Below are 17511 nucleotides of genomic sequence, written 5' to 3'. Positions count from 1 at the left end.
GTTTCTGAGCAGCAGAGCAAAACAGTTGTTGGTGCCAATGTATTTTTATAAACACCACAATTCAAACAGGCATTTGTATCATTCTTGACTTCAATTGCATTTCCACTCAAAGGTTTAGGTAAAAATCACTTTAACAATTTAAAAAAAAAAAAAAAAAAAGCATGCAAAATATTTTCATTTTTATTATCAAATTTCCCCCTCAGTGTCACAGTTTGATTTAAGTTTGGTTGCCTGCTTTTCTGTAGATTATAAAATGTTACTTCTTGTAAATTTTTGAAAATTATATGTGGAGGACTCTTCTATTAAATATATATATATATATATTCAATTAGTCTGGGCTGTAGATGTCTTTGTTTTTCATTTACGTGCATTCTATCTATAATAAATACTATATATATTATAGATTCTATCTATAATATATATAGATAATCTAGATATATATTCTATCTATAATTTTCATAATCACAGCAGAACAGGTATAAACAAGTATGTCTATCAGTAGCTCTCCAGCTAGCAAAGTGAGTTTTCATTTTTAGAACTAGAGTGACTATAGAGTATTTTTCTGAGGAATTACTCATTGTAACTCATTGTGAAATTGTAGTGGAAAAGGAGAAAGGGAAAGATTGATCTCAAGGAGCCAGATGTCACCATTGTTTGACAAGTACTTTTGTGAAAGTATCATTGGCCCTCATTGGACCTTGCCACTGCATGCAGATCTACAAATTGAACAAAGTCTTGCCTGCCTTACTAACAACAGCTGTGACTCTCATACTTAGTAAGTAAAACTGTTGATGCTTGAGAATTTTTGTTAAGCAAGTGCATAAGAGTTTTGATACGTTTTGGGTAAAAATAATGCCCGGCAGTTACATAAGATGACTTGAGTATCAAAAATATAAAAGGTAGCAATAAAAATCTGATCTGAAGCTTCATCCCACATAAAATTTCCACATCTTAGTTTTCAATAATGCTTACAATAGTTTTATGCAACTTTAAATGACACAAGCATGATTTCATTTAAGCATACTTTAAACCTAGAAATAAGGAAGTAAAAAACTAATTAGGATGAAAGGTAAAATGTTTCGCTCTCATTACCTGTGGAGTTTTAATACAAAAAAAAAATTTAAAAAAAAATTAAAAAAATAAAATTATTTCTGAGTGTATAAATTGATAAGCAATTAATTGCACACTTGTTTAAAGCTAGTGTTTGATTTTCAGGCTTCTTGCATAAAGTAAATTAGCTTTATTTTAGTTAACATTTGTAATATGTCTACTTAAGAATACGCCAATCTCCTGAATATAGATATTGTGTTATACCAACTTATTTATGTATTTGTGTGATTTTATAATGTATGTATGTCAATTAGGAAAAGAGATTTCATTTCCATTCCCTAATCAAAATAGCAAGAAACTGTATTCCATCTGGTTTGTCATTTGTTTAGTGTGCTCTCATCCATCACAAGACTTTGATATGAACATCAAGAAATCATGTCCTTTTATTTCAAATGATAAATATGCTTTTGTCATGAGTACTTACAGACATCCCAAGATTTACATCTAAATTGTCAAAAGTCTAACTTCACAGTGTCTCTGATGTGTGACATTTTTAATTAAATAAATAACTTTTTTTTAAACTTGTCATGAATAGAACTTACATATTATATTTACAAGGCTATGTTAGCTGTGATTCTGAAAAAACAATTCTCTTTCCCCCAGTGTTTTTCTAGGTTTTGTTGTTTATCATCAAGGGACAGTCAGCTGCTCAAGAGCCTCTGTGGACATTCTTATTTGCAGGGTCCAAACCTGTCTGTTCAGGTTTCATTATTTAGGTCTGATGTCTAGTTAGCTCGTATCAAAACTAATACCATCTGAAGTACCAGGCTTCCAGTGGTCACATAGCTAACATGAAAATTTCTTCAATCTAACCAATATTATTAAAGACAGTATCTCTTTAAGCTTGAGCTTTGTTTCAGTGTCTATATCAATTACATCTTGCAAGTGCATTTCCTTGAATGTTTCACTGCTTGTTTCTGTAAATTAAAAACATCTGAATTAAATAATATTCTGCATATTTTTTAATTAAAAAGTGAAAATGCAGATGTTTATTTTTCTACCGTTCTTACTGCGTACCAATACTACTGAGATAGAAAGCACTACTATATTCTTGTCTTCTTCTCATTGCTTATATAAAATAGATAGGTCAAAATGGTTTTGAAGGTAGACATCTAGACTGATTTTATCAATTATTTTATCACTTATGTAGAAAAAGAGTGAGTATGTCGTGCAAATATGTAATTTAATTTTAGTTCCTAAAGAAAGCAGGCTTTCCTTAAGACATTTAGATTCCCTTGTAAAGGAGAAAACATTATTTATTGCATTTCTATTTTGTTTTTGCATTTATTTTGTCCTGAGTTTATCATGGCTACACTCATTTTGTGGTATAATACTGAAATTGAATCTTTGATATTTGCTGTTTTAAGATACTTCAATTTATAATCTTTGAAATTTACAAGATAGTTCAGATAGGAGTTTAGTGAGGAATCCTACAAAATGATTTGAAGAACAATGGTCATGATCAGCTTATAAGTGCAATAGAGTACATACAGTACACACTAATAGTAGTTTATAATTTTTTTTAATTATTATTCTTTATGTCAGAGATGTTGATCACAATGTTTTTCATTTATTCAGGAGCACTGATTTGAACCCAAGTTCACTTAAATAATAAAATGATGTAAAACATATCATTTTATTTTACTAATATCTGACTTCTGAATATTTCTGTTTATTTGGAATGTGCTAGTTAGAATAATTAAAAGTATACATATTTCAGGCTCTGAGTAGAAGAGTAAATTTGAAAGTACATTCTCATTTATTTGTTGCAAAAGAAATATTATCTTTCACAACACAGCTCAATACCTTAAGTGAGATTTTGTGACATGTAAAGGATGCATGTTAGTTTTTGAGACACTGAAGCTGTAACCCAACTTGAAGAAGACAGTAGTGGCAGTGAGCTTCTGTCCAGAGTTAATCAGCTGCAGAATTTGTAAACTGCATATGTGTCAAAGTTGAAAATGTTAGCACTCTGATAGAAGCTTGAAAAGGTTAGACCTGATAAAAGCCATCAGCAGTTAAAGAATGTGATTTATGGGAATGTAATGACACAAAATGCCTCATTTATCACTCATATATAGATAGGTTAAGGTTTCTGTGTCATACTTTAAAAACTTGACCACTTAGAATTGTCAAAATAGGTACTTAATTGCCCATCATACATTTCAGTTTAAATTTCCTCTGCTTGAATTTTCATAATTTTACTGTAGTTCTTCTCAGATGGTTCTTTTTAAAGTCATTAATATTTCATATTCGTATTTGTTTCAAATTGTATGCTCAATGCTATGTTAGAACCTTTTTAATGTAAAGCTGCTTATTTGGACACTATCCAAATCTTTGTTGATTTACAATGTAATTCAGCCTAACTGTAAGGAAAATAACTGCAGGTTTCAATTTCTTTTGTTTTATACCACTAATTCTCATCAAGAGTTTACAGCTTTCTAATTCAATCCGTACATTTCCTCTCCAAATTGAAATACGAGATTTAGAAGTGAGATCCGTCAGTTGGTTTCTAGTTGCAGTCACTTAAGTTACTGTTTAACTCCATACAAATTAAATTTAATCCAAAACTACCAGTACTGTTAAATGACCCTAAAGCAAAATAAAAATGGTAGGACAAATGCACAGTAGTATGTTGTACTTTTTCTGATTTCATTTGAGGATAACAACTAGGAAATCCCTTAGATTTGAGGCAGTTTTTTATAACACATCATAAAGCTAAACAGAATAAATGCAGATTTGGATAAACTCTCATTGAGAAATTATCTTTAAGAACATATTTACAAAATAAATAAATAAATAAATAAATAAATGAAAATTAAAGACATGTCAAAAGTATTAAAATATGTGTTCATCTGCAGAAAGAAAAGGTGTGGTAATAGTTTGAAGGATTTCTTTTTCTTTGGCGGCTTATTGTTTTTTAAACTACTTAATCCTCTTAGTTTTTTATTTTATACAGAGGAGTCTGAACAAAATAATTTTAATTTTTAATATCAAAAAATCTTACCTTATCGTTAGCTTTCACAATTTATGGCCACGGTTGTATAGAATTCTGTTTGTTCAGCGATGACCTTCCAGGTTCGATTTAAAAAGAAGTCAGAAGCATTTGTCATGTGTGCTCGATCTTGTCCAGAGGTACCTATTGTAATTATAAAGGACTAATAAGGTTGTTTATAATATAACATTCTGACAACTCTGGAAAATCTTCAGGAGAGCAACTTTTTTTTCATGTCTATCTTAAAAAAATAAAAAAATAAAAAAAATCCTGTAATCTTCTTGCTTTATGCTGCACTGTGGTTTTAAACATGTAGTTAAGAAAGTATATAAAACTTTTACCTCAAAAAACTTGGTATAGTTTTAAAAGATGAGCTGTATGAGTTGCTCATTAGTAACACCTTTTGGAAAATCTCTGTAATGGTGAGCTATAACACGAATGCATCCTATATTTAATTGGTGTCTTAAAAACTGATGTACTTAGAAAGAATAAATTCCTTTCACAGTCTTAAAAAAATGCTTAACATGTCTGTTGCAAAAATGTGTGACACGTGAAGATAAGAAAATCCTGTTTCAGAAAAAAAATCAAAACTAAGAAAATCTTGATTCTAAGCATTAGTAAAGTACTGCTGTAAGTAGATGCTATTGCAGTGGTATTTTACATTATATACCAAGATTTTTCCAATCATCTTATGATTATTTTTCCCTTCATGTGTCTGTCTCACTTCTTTTCGTCCCTTTTTTCATCTATTTAGCATATTCCAGCAATACTACTTATTAATAGATGTATATATAAGGTAAACAAAAAACATACTGAAACCAGTGGAATCTGAGTGTGTGACAGAAATGTTTACCTCTCTTGTAGGGTGTGTAACAACACTATAGTATTGTCAGGCTGCCATACATCACTTAAATACCATTAGACAGCAAAAGCAAAATCTTGACAATTCGGTAATCTCATCATGTGATTTCAAGACTTATTTCATAACTACAATTGAGACAAATTTATGTTGTATTTATGGTTGTTAAACTGAAAATTGTCTCATTGCATTAATTTTTAACATTGTGCTCTCTTAATTACTATGAAGAAATGTATTAAAATGCCTTAATTATAGGGTTAGAAGAAGAGAAAGCACAAGTCTTTTTAGCATATGATCTTTCAATTGTTCACTAAAGGATAAAGAGGGCATTCAAGCGTGGTTTAGATAACTGTCAGCAATAATAAAATGCAAGGTAGTTTGTAGAGCTTTCAAAGACCTTTCAGGGAAATACATTTAATTAAAAAACAATAAAATGGACTTCTCATCTGAAAGAAATCCAAAATGTTATAAAATTTCAGAATGTAACTGTGTTACGAGTAATGTATGCTTCCAAGCATGAAAAAAAATAGCTGTGAAAACATTCTGCTGTCCTCACAGCAGTGATAGCATTTTTTTGTTTGTGTATAGATACATGTCCTGTAGCTTTGATTTACTACCAAATTAGAGCATATTTCAGGTTTTCTTAAATGAGTGATTTTGCCTTTTCTTCTACTGCTTGGGTTTTTTTTGTTGTGGTTTTTGTTGTTGTTGTTTGTTTGTTTTGCTTTGTTTTCTCTGGCTTCTTAATGTAAAATTGCATTATCACAATTACCCACAGAATAATATGTTACCTATTAGTCAAAATTGTCTGTTGTATACTGTGACAATATGTTTCAGAGTATATTTCTAATTTATTTTTTGTTTTGTTTTCTTCTCATTTCACTTGCCGTTAGTGTTCTTGTTTGTGGGGTATGTTGAAAAGGTTAGTTAAGCATTTGTTCTGCACTACTGAATTATACTACTGGCAAACTGAAGGTAACTTAATTTACATGTAATAATGGTTTATAAACAGCATTGGCTGCATCTTTAGAGTACTTCCTCTCCATTGCTTAGCCTTGTGCTTTCCTGAGAAGATTTTTGTAGTCTGTTTTCTCTCACCTTGCTGCTCGTACATCAAGAGCATTGATCAATCAGTTTTTCAAAGCCAAGTATCAAATGAGCCTGCATGCAACTTACCTTTGTGCAGTAGACTATTAGACAGCTTCACTAAAGTGTTTTTTCAGCAAATACTAAAACTCAGTTTTGTAGTTGTAATTGCTGACCCAGGAACATTATGAAATATATTTATAACAAGAACATAACTTTAGTATTCTTCAGTATCTTCTGGAAATTTGTTTGCCTCATTAATTCAAATCAGTGTTGTGTTTGTCACTGACTAGCAGATCATGCAAATGGAAATTCATTCCTTTTCTTGAAGCTGGAGGTTTGTCTTTTAAAAAAAGTGAGATTTGTTTACTGCTTGCACACTCGAACTTGCAGAAGGAGGAAGTGCTACCTTTAAGTACTGCCTTGGAATATATACACATATATAGCACAGCTTCTGTATCATACAGTGGGTGATCACCTTATGAGAAGAAAACTGTCACATATTGATACGTAGAATTGTTTTGTATAAAACTCATCACCATCTTCTTTGCTGCACTTTCTGAGACTTGAGGACTCCAAACTGCCCCAGCTATGAGAGCATTACAGTGCACCTGCACAATTCATTTTGGCAGTTTTTCTGAATATGGTGTGCAGTTTTTAAGAAAGAAGTGTATCACATCAGGCTGTTACCAAAATCTCTTCAGTTTTTAGCTAGTTGTGACCTTTTTTTCCCATTCACCCCTCATTATATGGCAGCACTACTAGGTGTGATAATGTTTCTTTAGCAAGTACTGTACAATCTAATATTCTTCAACCTGCAGATCTTGAGTTCCTGCAGAATCATTACATTTTCAATCACTACTATTGGATTTATAAGTCCAAGAGAAGAAGCATGAGTCAAAATTTTGAGTCTGGTAGCTTTTCATTCCTACTAGTTGGCTGTTCTCTGCTCACCAGCCTTTTGTGTAAATGGACTTCTTCATGACTTCTGTTTGCTATTAGAGTTGTGATGTGTCATACAGACATGACTGATTTTTTTTCAACAGTTATTTCTGTAAACCTTGGTATACACGCTCAGCTCTCATCAAGTACAAATGACTACAGTACAGTATATTATTTTAGCACAATATTTTTTAACCCTATTTTCAAAGAAGTCATTTTCAAAATGTTTACTCTGTTGTTAAAAGTCAGGTTTCTTGACTTTAAAAAATTCTCCTTACTGATGATAATCCTGCGTTAATTCCTTTATTAAAGGGATTGTCATCATAGTACACATCCACTACCACTACAAAATGCAACATTCATGAGATAAATGTGCAAATGCATTATCACAGGACTGAAGGCTCTGATTTCTAACCTTCTTCTAACCTTCATTTTCTTATCACTGTTTATAGTGTATCAGGGAAGGAAAAAAGAAGCCAGGAGTACTGCCTGTTCTTTGGCATAAAACATTATGAAAATAACATAAAGTTCCAGATGTTTTTTGTCTCATATTATGAAGATAAAGGATAGCTTTCTTAGAAAAATACAAATCATGTCAAACTACTCCTTAAATCATTCTGCTCTGTAAAATGTCCAGGGGAACAAGTTCAGAGAAAACAGCCCATGCTCTACTACTGTGGAAAAGAGTTTTACAGTTCTAAAAGTTGTGTTCTACTTTCTGGGCCCTTCCCTGTAAAATCATAATGTGGAACTCTGAATATTAGTACCCTTATCTGTTGATTTATTTTAAATAAAGCTTAATTGCCACTAGCCTTTGTCCCTCTCCCTGTCTTGAACAGTCCACAATATTAGGTATGTAATTGGTACAGTGGGGGAACCTCCTTCATGTGCACATCTCTGGGAAACATGGATGACAGTGTAGAGCCTGTCTCAAAATGTATATAAATGTATATATGTCTGAATTACATAATGGTAACTAAAATTGGATATTTACATACATAATTCTGTGAAGTCATCACAGCCATTTTGGAGCATACCAATATCATAAAAGTTTAAAGTTGTGCTTTGATATTGACATTAATATTTCTTACATCTTTTCTATTTCACTTTCCTTGATGTTGCTCATACACACTAGTGAGTGTACCTGAAGTGAAACTAGTAGAAAACAAACTTCTTAACAATGGAATGTTTTAAGATATGGTTGATTGCAGACAAGATGAAAAAAGCTGTTGACATCATGGAATATAGTTGTAGAGAAACACAGCACGCTACATGAGTCTTTTCCATCGACTGTAGAGAGAATTTATGTGTGGAGAGTTCATTTCAGTATCTCATAGTGCATGTTTTAGAGTATTAATTACCTAGTCAGATTTTATTAGAGCCCATTGAGTTTTGCACAATCCAAACTGTAGCAGGGGCAAAGTGGTACGTGACGTAAAACACAGAATCTTTGCTTTTGCCAAAGGTACTTCTCTGGACTTTCAAAGAGAGTAGAAGTGAGAAAGTAATTCTTTGTGTAGAATTTCTAGAGTTGTTACTTATTTTAAAATGCAAAGCTGAAGAATTATATTAACTGTAAACTGGTTAAAGGTAACTGGAATAGATTATTCATTTTATATTAAAATATTCTTGCGGCTGTCATGGGACAAATACAGTAAAAATACATTGTCATCTTTTACACAGAATGAGTCTGTCTAGTAGAGATCTTGTTCAATCTGAAGTCAGTGGAAGAAACTTCACCTGTCCTAAGAGCAAATAAGAATAAAGCTGCCATCAGTAGAAATGAGACCTGTGTAATACAATACTCCTGTACATAAAATTAATGTAAATTAATTAATGTAAATTAAAGCATAAAATTTGTGATCCAAGACACTAACTTACAGTGAGTCCATTGAGGGGCCACAAATATGATGAATAGACAGGAGCATGTGTTGTTGAAGGAGAGTCTGAGAGAGCTTGCACTGTGTAGCCAAGAAGAGCAAAGGAATCTTATCAATGTGTATAAATAGCTGCTGAGAGGGAATACAAAACATGGAATCAGACTCTTCCTAGTGGTGTCTGGTGACAGATCAAATGATATAACATACAGGAAATTCTATTTAGTCATCTTGTGAGAGCTGTCAAACACTGCAACAGGTTGTTCAGAGAGACTGTGAAGTCTGTTCTTGAAGATTCTCCTAATATAGCTGGACAAAGCCCTGAGCAACCTGCTGTAGTTCACTGAGCTTTGAATAGGACAAGACATTCTCAAGAGGTCCCTTTTAACCTCAGCTATTCAGTGATTCTGTGAGATTTCATTTATCGTTATCTGTATAATTTAAAAATGAGTCACAGAGGAAGCAGTGTCAAACTAAGTAGGAGAAAGGGAAATCTGAAGAGCTTCAGTCCAGTAGACTTTGCTGCTATTACATTTAACATATGATTTCCTAGACTAGAAGATCTTTCCTTCAATACTCAGGCTGAGAGCAAATTAGGCTGAAGAAAACCAGGAAAGAAATTTTATGTGCCTATTAATGTTTTTCTGAAAAGTAATGATAAGTGCTAATCTTCAATATAATATAAAAAACTGAAATTATAACTTAAAAATGAAGAAAATTAGGAAGGAATTATTGAAGGAAAGTAGTAAGAATTAGTTTTCTTGATTCTGTCAATCTAGAGTTTGGGGATCAGTTCACAGAGTACACAGATGTAGACATACCAAGTTAGCAGTAACTGCTGACAGATCCTAATATGTTAAAGGTTGTAATCTTTTGAAAGAAGTTGGTTGGCTTTCCTGTTGGCCCTCCTATCAACTTTAACCTCCAACCTTCCCCGGCATGTATCACTACAAATAAAACTGCTGAGGTTTGACAAGAGGATATAAAGTCAGTAGGCCATCGCACAGAGATCTCTACATGATTTTCTTTAACCTTAAGCTTAAATGAACACTGCTTTAAGTCAGGGTTTTTAATAAGAAGTCATAAACACTCAACCATATCACTTTAGTTTAATAATTACTGTTTTAACAGAGAAGAGAAGAAATATACATAGTAAATTATGTTTGACAACTGGAATTTGGTGGTTATGTTACTGGTTGTCTTTGACCATTATATGAATTGCTGTTCTCAATTTAATGTATACTTTTTCATTCAAGCTGCATATGATATTGATATAAACATGGCATTTGTGTACAGTGTTATAAATAAATTTTTTGTTCTTGATTAAGGCAAACCAGATGACAAAAATAACTTCTGTATTTGTATTTACTACATCAGAATAATAAATCCTTGAATCTGTACTCATCTCTGATGGTTTTAGATTTTCTTTCTCTATATTTTTATGTGACTTTGCATGATACCTTTAATAAACTATGTAAGCCATACTTACTAAGACGTTTTTTTATTTATTATTCAATTCCTAAAAAATGCCTGTATAGTGTTTTGTCATACAGTGACCATCCATGGTATTAACTCTTTGCAAGGTCTGTATTCTTACAAACAACTTACTAACATTGGTTATATCAACTTAAAACTGTAATGCTATCCTAAAATTAAATTCCTTTCTAGTTTAAAGCTATACCGATTTAAAATCAGGATTCCTATTTTGCAGTCTGGTATGTCTGTGAAAAACACTGTGGTGTTGTAAGAGTCTTTTATATACTTTCTGTTTTTCTTACATTGCCATCTTTTACACTTGCCCCTATTTTTCGAAAGCTGTTATTTTGGGGGCTGTGTAAGCAGTCTTTTCTTTCTCAAGTTCTTTGTATCCTGGCCTACGTTCCTGTCTTTGTATGAGTCCTTCATCTCCTAAAAAAGTGTACTTCTTGTATTTTACAAGTCCTCTTTCAATTATTAGAAAAGTACCTCTCTAAAGTACCTCTGTTCAGCTGATGAGATACATAGATCTTCCCATTAGTGATGCTTTCTGTGCATTTTAAATTTTTCTTCAAAACTGCAACTACGAGAGACTAGGGATCATCTTTTTTTTTCACCTAAATATTTTGCAGCACACTAGTCAGATCTCAACAAGCTACACGTCTATATCTTTTGCTTTTTTTATCCATTTTTCTGTAATACTTTAAATGGTCTTAATTTATCCTTAATTTAGTAAAATCAGCTTATTACAGACATGCTTTACAGTTGTAGATGCAATATGTTATTGTCTCTAATCTCAGCCTGTGTTTTTCATCTGTGCTTGGTCTGTATCTAAGTGGTCTATAGAAAGCTGTTAAGGGTAGCGAGCCTTTTGTGTGCCAGTTTATGTGCATTACATATCCTGAAAAACTGCTAAGCATCTGCAAGTTGTATGAGGTAAATACTGATCTATGCACCTATCTTGGAGGAATGCATAGCAGTCGCCTCTAGGATTTCAGATTTTGCCTGTGTCCTGAGAAACAGTGGATGTTACTGTTTGTCAAACCAGAAATGTATGTAAAGTTTGAAAGTTAGTCTCCTACCAGGTCCGTAGACTGCATAATGTAATATTTTATCACTGATTTAGCTGAAAATATGTTGTGAGAGAATTTCGTCACACTGTGCTATTCAACTACTAAGAATCTCTTTTGAATATAAAGAGAATACTAGTCTTCAGTTGAGATTACTTCTGATTTGCTCTGTGAGGACAATCAGCATAATGTATGTCACCTTATCATTTACCCCCACCATCTTCTAAGAGTGGGTAGGAAGTCACACATGCCTTCTACCTGAGGGAAAAGGTAAGATGAATAGGCAAATGAATTCAAACATTAGCATGTTAAAGTGAAAACTGTTGACTTCTTTCTTTTCTTATTGAGACTACCTTTATTACTTTCAGAAGAATATAATGCAGTACACCAGCAAAACCCAGAATATAAAGAACTTTGTAGTATTTAAAATGATTCTAGCGATGTTTCCCATATTTTTAATGTAAATAGCAATGGCTACCTCATTCTTCTCAAAGCACCTAAGAAAATGTCTTGTGCTTCTCAGAGTTACATGGGCATGAATATCTGTCATGGTGCTAGGAGAGGATTACCAGTTGTATTAAGCTGTTATTCAGTGGAAACTGCTGTTTGGACTCTTTTGGTGTAAGAATGTATCAATGGTGGTGAAATTTCTATAGTTTCAAAATATTCTGTTATCACTTCAGTATCACTCTGAAGTAATAGTTACTGTATGTAGAAGTAGCAGAACTAAAATATGAGTATGAAACTATTAATTGAGGGGTGATCAAGATAGTGCGTGATATCCATAGGAGATGTTCAGAAAGCTTTGTAATGGGTACAATAGCAATGATTAGAAGAAGGAATGCTGATCCCTTCATGCATGAAATAGTTTATCCTGCTATGGAGCCCAGGAAACTAATAAAGCTTCTGTGGAACAAAGACATAGAAGCTTACTTTGGCCAGATTAAGACATTTCCTAGAAATGCTTTTCTTTTTACCTTTTTATTTTGCATGAATCGGGGAATGAGGAAATGAACAGTTACATCAGAAAAGGCAAATGGTAAATTGAATTATTTTAAAGTTACTCTAATCAGAACAGATCAGTGATTATTCTTGCCTTTAAAAATGCACATTTTAACTGTTTGAAATTATGAAAATAGTTAAGTCTACATTTTTCATTTTTAAAAATGTATTTTAATGACTCAGAAATGCTTGTGAGTCAGGAAATTTGAACATAAATTAATCTGATATTGATTACAAGCATGGAAATAATTAAGCAAAACATAGGGTAGCTGTTGCACATATACCTTTATAGTGTTTATAAATACTTACATGCACATGAGAATTTTAAAGATTTTTACTTTTCAAAATGTTTATACTACTTCAATTTACTTTCTTATGGAAACAGTTCTGTATATTTCTCTATCAAAAGAGTTTTTAATAGAAGAAAATACCATGAATATACCTTGGGATAATAATTCCTAAGCAGTTTTTGCATTTCTTGAATGACTTTTATGTGTTGGGTTTTTTTCTTTGAAACAGTATTTGCTAGAATTTTTTTTTTTTTAAATCTCATTATATTTTGTTTATATCAGACTGAAAAAAAATTGAATGTACTGGATAATTGAAAGTGTTATCATTCTGAGTGGCTGATGCTTTCCTCTGGCTGCAAATACCAAGTTGAATGTTCATCTGTTATCCATCTGTGGCAATGAATAGTTGTGTATTTTACTTTACTTAATACTAGTATTATATTGCCTTCAATTATTTTATGCAAAAAATTATCACATATTACCATTTACTTACTGATAATTATTGAAATTTTAATTGTCTTCTGAACTGAAGCCTATGGGCCAAGGGAATAGAAACAGTGGGTGGGGAAAGTGTTCGTACTTTAGTAGGCCAATATTTTTATATTTTTTCCTATAGATAATAGAAGAAAGATTAAATTAAAAAGATATTGAAAAGATATATGAAGGGCTTTATTTTGTTGCTGCTTTGGTCTTGATTTTTGTGGTGTTTTTTTTTTTATATATATATCATGGTTCTTCAATTTTATGATATGATCATTTCCATGATGTGAGTATATTATTAAAAATATGTGTTTCCTCAATGAAATCTCAACCTTGCTTTTATGTATATGTAATTTGAAAGTAAGATATTCCTATAATTTTTAAGGGCTGACTGTCTTTTCTTCTTGTCCCCATTTTCACAATGGTAGTATTGCAAGATTAAATACCTTGCAATGATAGTGAAACTATAATTGCTCCATATGATGGGGTTCTAGGGATTTTGTTTTTTTCAAGTGTTTTTCATCCAAATCATGATACATTTTAACTCTCAGACCTGAAGATATGTTTTCTAAATATATCCAGTAGGGAAAAATCACTTTTTAAGAGGAAAAAATAACCTGGTTTTATGACATGCTTCATCTGGACATGACTTACAATCTGATAAGCTCATGCTGTTAATGAATTGGAAGAGCAAAGAAACCTGTAGAAAACTCTACAGCAATGTTTAAATAAAGACTGATATAACATGCAAAGCAATATTTTGCAAGTAATGAAATAAAGAAGAGGAGGAAAAGGAGAAAAAATGAAAGCAGTAAAATATAAGCATTCCTGTTTCTGTTGTCAACATGAATTTAAACTGATCCTATTACAAAACTTGCAGTGAGATATATGTGTGTTGTGAAATCATAGCCCCCTTGAATTCGTGGTAATTCACTCCTGTGATCTGTATTTACTGTAATCTAGGTATTTTATCTGAATTAATACCTGCACAGGATAAATTTTGAGGGTTTTTTTCCACTGTTACCTATCTCTTCGTGACTAGAGATTAAGCTTTCCAGAGTCCAAGGTTTATTTGTTTTTCCTTTTAAAGCTTGAGGACGCCACCATTAATAGAATTTCATTTGAATATGGAAGGAACAAGGAACATATTTTTTCATGTGAAAACTGTGGTTTTCTGCACTTTCAAAATAAAATATAAACAGAACAAAGACATATATAACTTCTACTTGCTCTGCAGTGTACATGGGTTGTCAGGGGTAGGGGAATAAATAGTACAGAAATGACAATTTTTATGTCATTCTCTAGATAAACGTCATTGCTTTTCTAGAGACAACAAGTAGTTAGCCACTAACTACACTGGACTCTGATTTCTTGTGTCAGTGGATCCTAACATAACCATCCCTGCTTCATGGCATCATGTTTGCCAGCCTTCATAAAATTATGAAATATTTCTTAGAGATCATTTGAATTACAGGTTCAAAAGAAACCTTATAGCATACAGAAAAAGCATCATAGGTGATAGCGTATGGGAGTGACTGTTTTTCAAGAGCTTTGTTACAGATTAAATCTTTTGTTGCATCCACAAATTCCAGACTTCTTAAAAAACATGTCTCGAAACTTTTTCACTGTAAATACACTGTTGTAATCCAACTGACAGCATCTGATTTCATCAATGCAAATCTTGGTGACATCAAAAATATAACTGAAGGAAGGTACTTGAGCAAACTGTAAATGCAAGGCCTTGAAGTGACTGTCTATTGCTTTATTTCATTTGTCTTTGGCAAAAAACAATAAAAAACAAAACAAAACAAAAAAAAACTGGATGTTAAATGAAAAATATTGCATCAGCAAATTTTAAATATACTAGTTCTATAAATTGTATGTGAAACTTACAGGTTACTGTGGAAGCATTAACTCAAATGTTTTTCAGATGTTTTAGGAAGTAGTTATGTCATATCTTGACTTACCATCAAAGTACTGTATGTAGTGGAGGCAAATTAATGTTCTGACAACTCATGGATCCAATTCAACATGGAGAGATGGAATTAAGTTCTAAACTGAAATTGTTAGCCCATGATTGTTGTACTTAAGACATTTATATACATATTGTGGAATTTCTGAACTTAGCTAACAGAAGTGCTAATGGGTGTAATGTTTTAACTGTGTCTATGAATCCTGCTGATAAGACGACACAGTATTCCTGTTGTCATTGTCTTTATTTTATTGCCTAGTAGATGTAGCTCTTGAGGATGCATGTTTTAATGTGTCTAGAGATTTTTAAAGTGCAGATGAGATGGATGTTTATTGAGATGCTGAGCAAACAGTTTAGATTATGGAACAGAAAATTGTAAAAAAAAAAAAAAAAAAAAAAGGTAAGCTCTATTTTTGTCTCTTCCAGGGTGCAACTAGTACAGCTTAGCAGTGGAGGAGGGGGTTCCTTCTCAAGACATGTGAATACTCCATATGCAGTTTTTAACCTCAGTGGCTGAACTGATTTTCTGTTTTAAAATTTGAAGTTACAGGAGATATAACTTCAAAGTGAATCAGAGCTATGTTTATCCCTCTTATATGTCAGAGTTTAAGTGCAATGTTTTATGTATACAGTCATCATGACAGTTAAAAAGGCTATAAAGAAAAGCAATTATATAATTGCTTTAAAGAATTAAGTAGCACAGATAAAGGCTTTTAGAAACTACGGAGCAGTTTTAATATTATCACCTGAAGTCAAGCTGCAAAATTATGTCCTAATTATTTGCAATGAGTAATTATCTATAAAGTTATAAGCTTTGAAAGATTTTATGGGAGAGTGGGGGAATTCTTTGATTATTTTTTTCTTGCATACACACTAAAACAACACCCCATCATTTTCTATTTTAGCAGTTTCCACAACTTAAACATTAAATTCTTATTGTTGCTTTCTGTTATATTAGTAGTGTGTGTTTTGCAATTCTAATCTTCACGTTTTTCTTTCTTTATCACCGAAGTAGGCCTTTTGAAGCCAGGGAATTTTTCATAGCAATATTGACAGTGTTCGCATTTGCATGATGACAGCCAAGGAATGGAGCAGTAATTTTTGAAATTGCAGAAGTATTTAGAACACTGATAAAAGCTGAAATATATTTTTGATGGATTGAAGTTAAGCATACATGATTTTTCCTGCTGTCAAAAGGCTCTGAATTTAGTGAATATTTGCCTGCTGTGAGAATGCAAGATTAACATCACAACCATCACCCGGGCACCCAAACCCTGCAATTTAATAGCTTTTTAGGTTCTTTCCTTTTTCTAAACAGCAATTAATCTCATTTTAGTACAATTTTCTCGTTTCTGAAGTCGCTCATTGAATCGCTGTTTTGTTCATATTTGGCTTCAGCTCCTCTGCATAGTCATTAAAGTCCCAATTAATGTCACCTTTAGCTGAAGAGTACTCATTTTTATTGAGAAAATGACAGTTGCTGCCATGAGTAGTGCAGTGTAATATACATTAATTGCCCTGTAACACTGGTAATTACGAGTTTTTCAAGCCTCTCAGTAAACTGTCATGCCTAGACAAGACTGTGCTAAAATAGATTACTCATTAGGGAGACCTGTCCTGTTTTCTGGTGGGTTCTTAGTGTTGGTTTAAAAAAAAATCTTGAGTTTGAACAAATAGTTGCCAAAAGCAATTTCCTACAACAACATGTCTGTGTTCAGTTTTCCAGCCATCACTTAAGCCTGCGGTCAGCAAACAGACAGGGTGCTGTGGACTCTATAGATGTCAAGATTTCAATGTTTATTTATGTGGATCTCAAAGTTAAGCTTAGCAATTCATAATTCAGTGTTAAATATGGATGTTATTAAAGCCACTTCTTTTGGCGTCGTGTTTATAACAAGTCTACCTTATGTTTCAGAACAGCAGTCAATAGTATCAATATTCCGTGCCTAGAAAGGCTTCGATGCAGTGCTACCAACTATCCAGTGAGTTTAAATTACTAAATCCATTATCAAATAATTCTTACATAAGAACAGCAGGGATTATGCTTTATGTTATGTGGAATATTTAGCAGCTATTTTAGGAATTGTATTGTGTGGCAAGGTCTATCTGGGGAAAAAAGAAAAAAAAAAAAAAAAGGAAAGGAAAAAAAAATTACAAACCATCAGTGAGAAGACTGGTTAATACTATGACTGCCTCTGAAAATCATACTTTTAATATGTATATTGTTAGAAGACCCACCTGCTGATGGACCTGGGTATGGTGCGAGGCTAGTGTTTTTAATTTCAGAAGGAATGTATTTCGTTGCTCTCTCTTCTGTCTCTCTCATGTTTTATGTTTGTTTTTAAGGACAAA

At 32.4% G+C, this 17511-nt stretch overlaps 2 protein-coding genes across 21 annotated transcripts in view; one reads left to right on the top strand and one right to left on the bottom strand.

The window, feature by feature from the left end:
• The window catches only part of LOC146760743 (uncharacterized), a 136825-nt gene that overhangs the window by 44648 nt on the left and 74666 nt on the right, over window positions 1-17511 (bottom strand). For all 5 annotated transcript variants that reach the window (XR_014947176.1, XR_014947175.1, XR_014947179.1 and 2 more), the window contains exon 3: window positions 4118-4249. The gene's annotated coding sequence lies outside the window, so the exon portion shown is untranslated. The remainder of the gene's footprint in view (window positions 1-4117; window positions 4250-17511) is intronic.
• CDIN1 (CDAN1 interacting nuclease 1) overlaps window positions 1-17511 on the top strand; it is a 109519-nt gene that overhangs the window by 60618 nt on the left and 31390 nt on the right. For 4 of the 16 annotated variants that reach the window (XM_085550392.1, XM_085550388.1, XM_015864888.3 and 1 more), the window contains 2 exons: window positions 602-775; window positions 1714-2744. The exons of 10 other annotated variants lie outside the window; for them this stretch is intronic. In XM_085550392.1, coding sequence (XP_085406518.1) covers window positions 602-775; window positions 1714-1843 — 304 coding nt within the window. In that variant the 3' untranslated portion in view covers window positions 1844-2744. Of the gene's footprint in view, window positions 1-601; window positions 776-1713; window positions 2745-17511 lie in introns of those variants that run through there. 2 more of the 16 variants (XM_032445196.2, XM_085550389.1) reach the window with 2 other exon arrangements.

Source organism: Coturnix japonica, chromosome 5 (assembly GCF_054131305.1).
Source record: "Coturnix japonica strain WE chromosome 5, WE-NBRP24, whole genome shotgun sequence".
NCBI classification, from domain to species: domain Eukaryota; kingdom Metazoa; phylum Chordata; class Aves; order Galliformes; family Phasianidae; genus Coturnix; species Coturnix japonica.
This window is presented reverse-complemented; position numbering and strand designations above follow the sequence as displayed.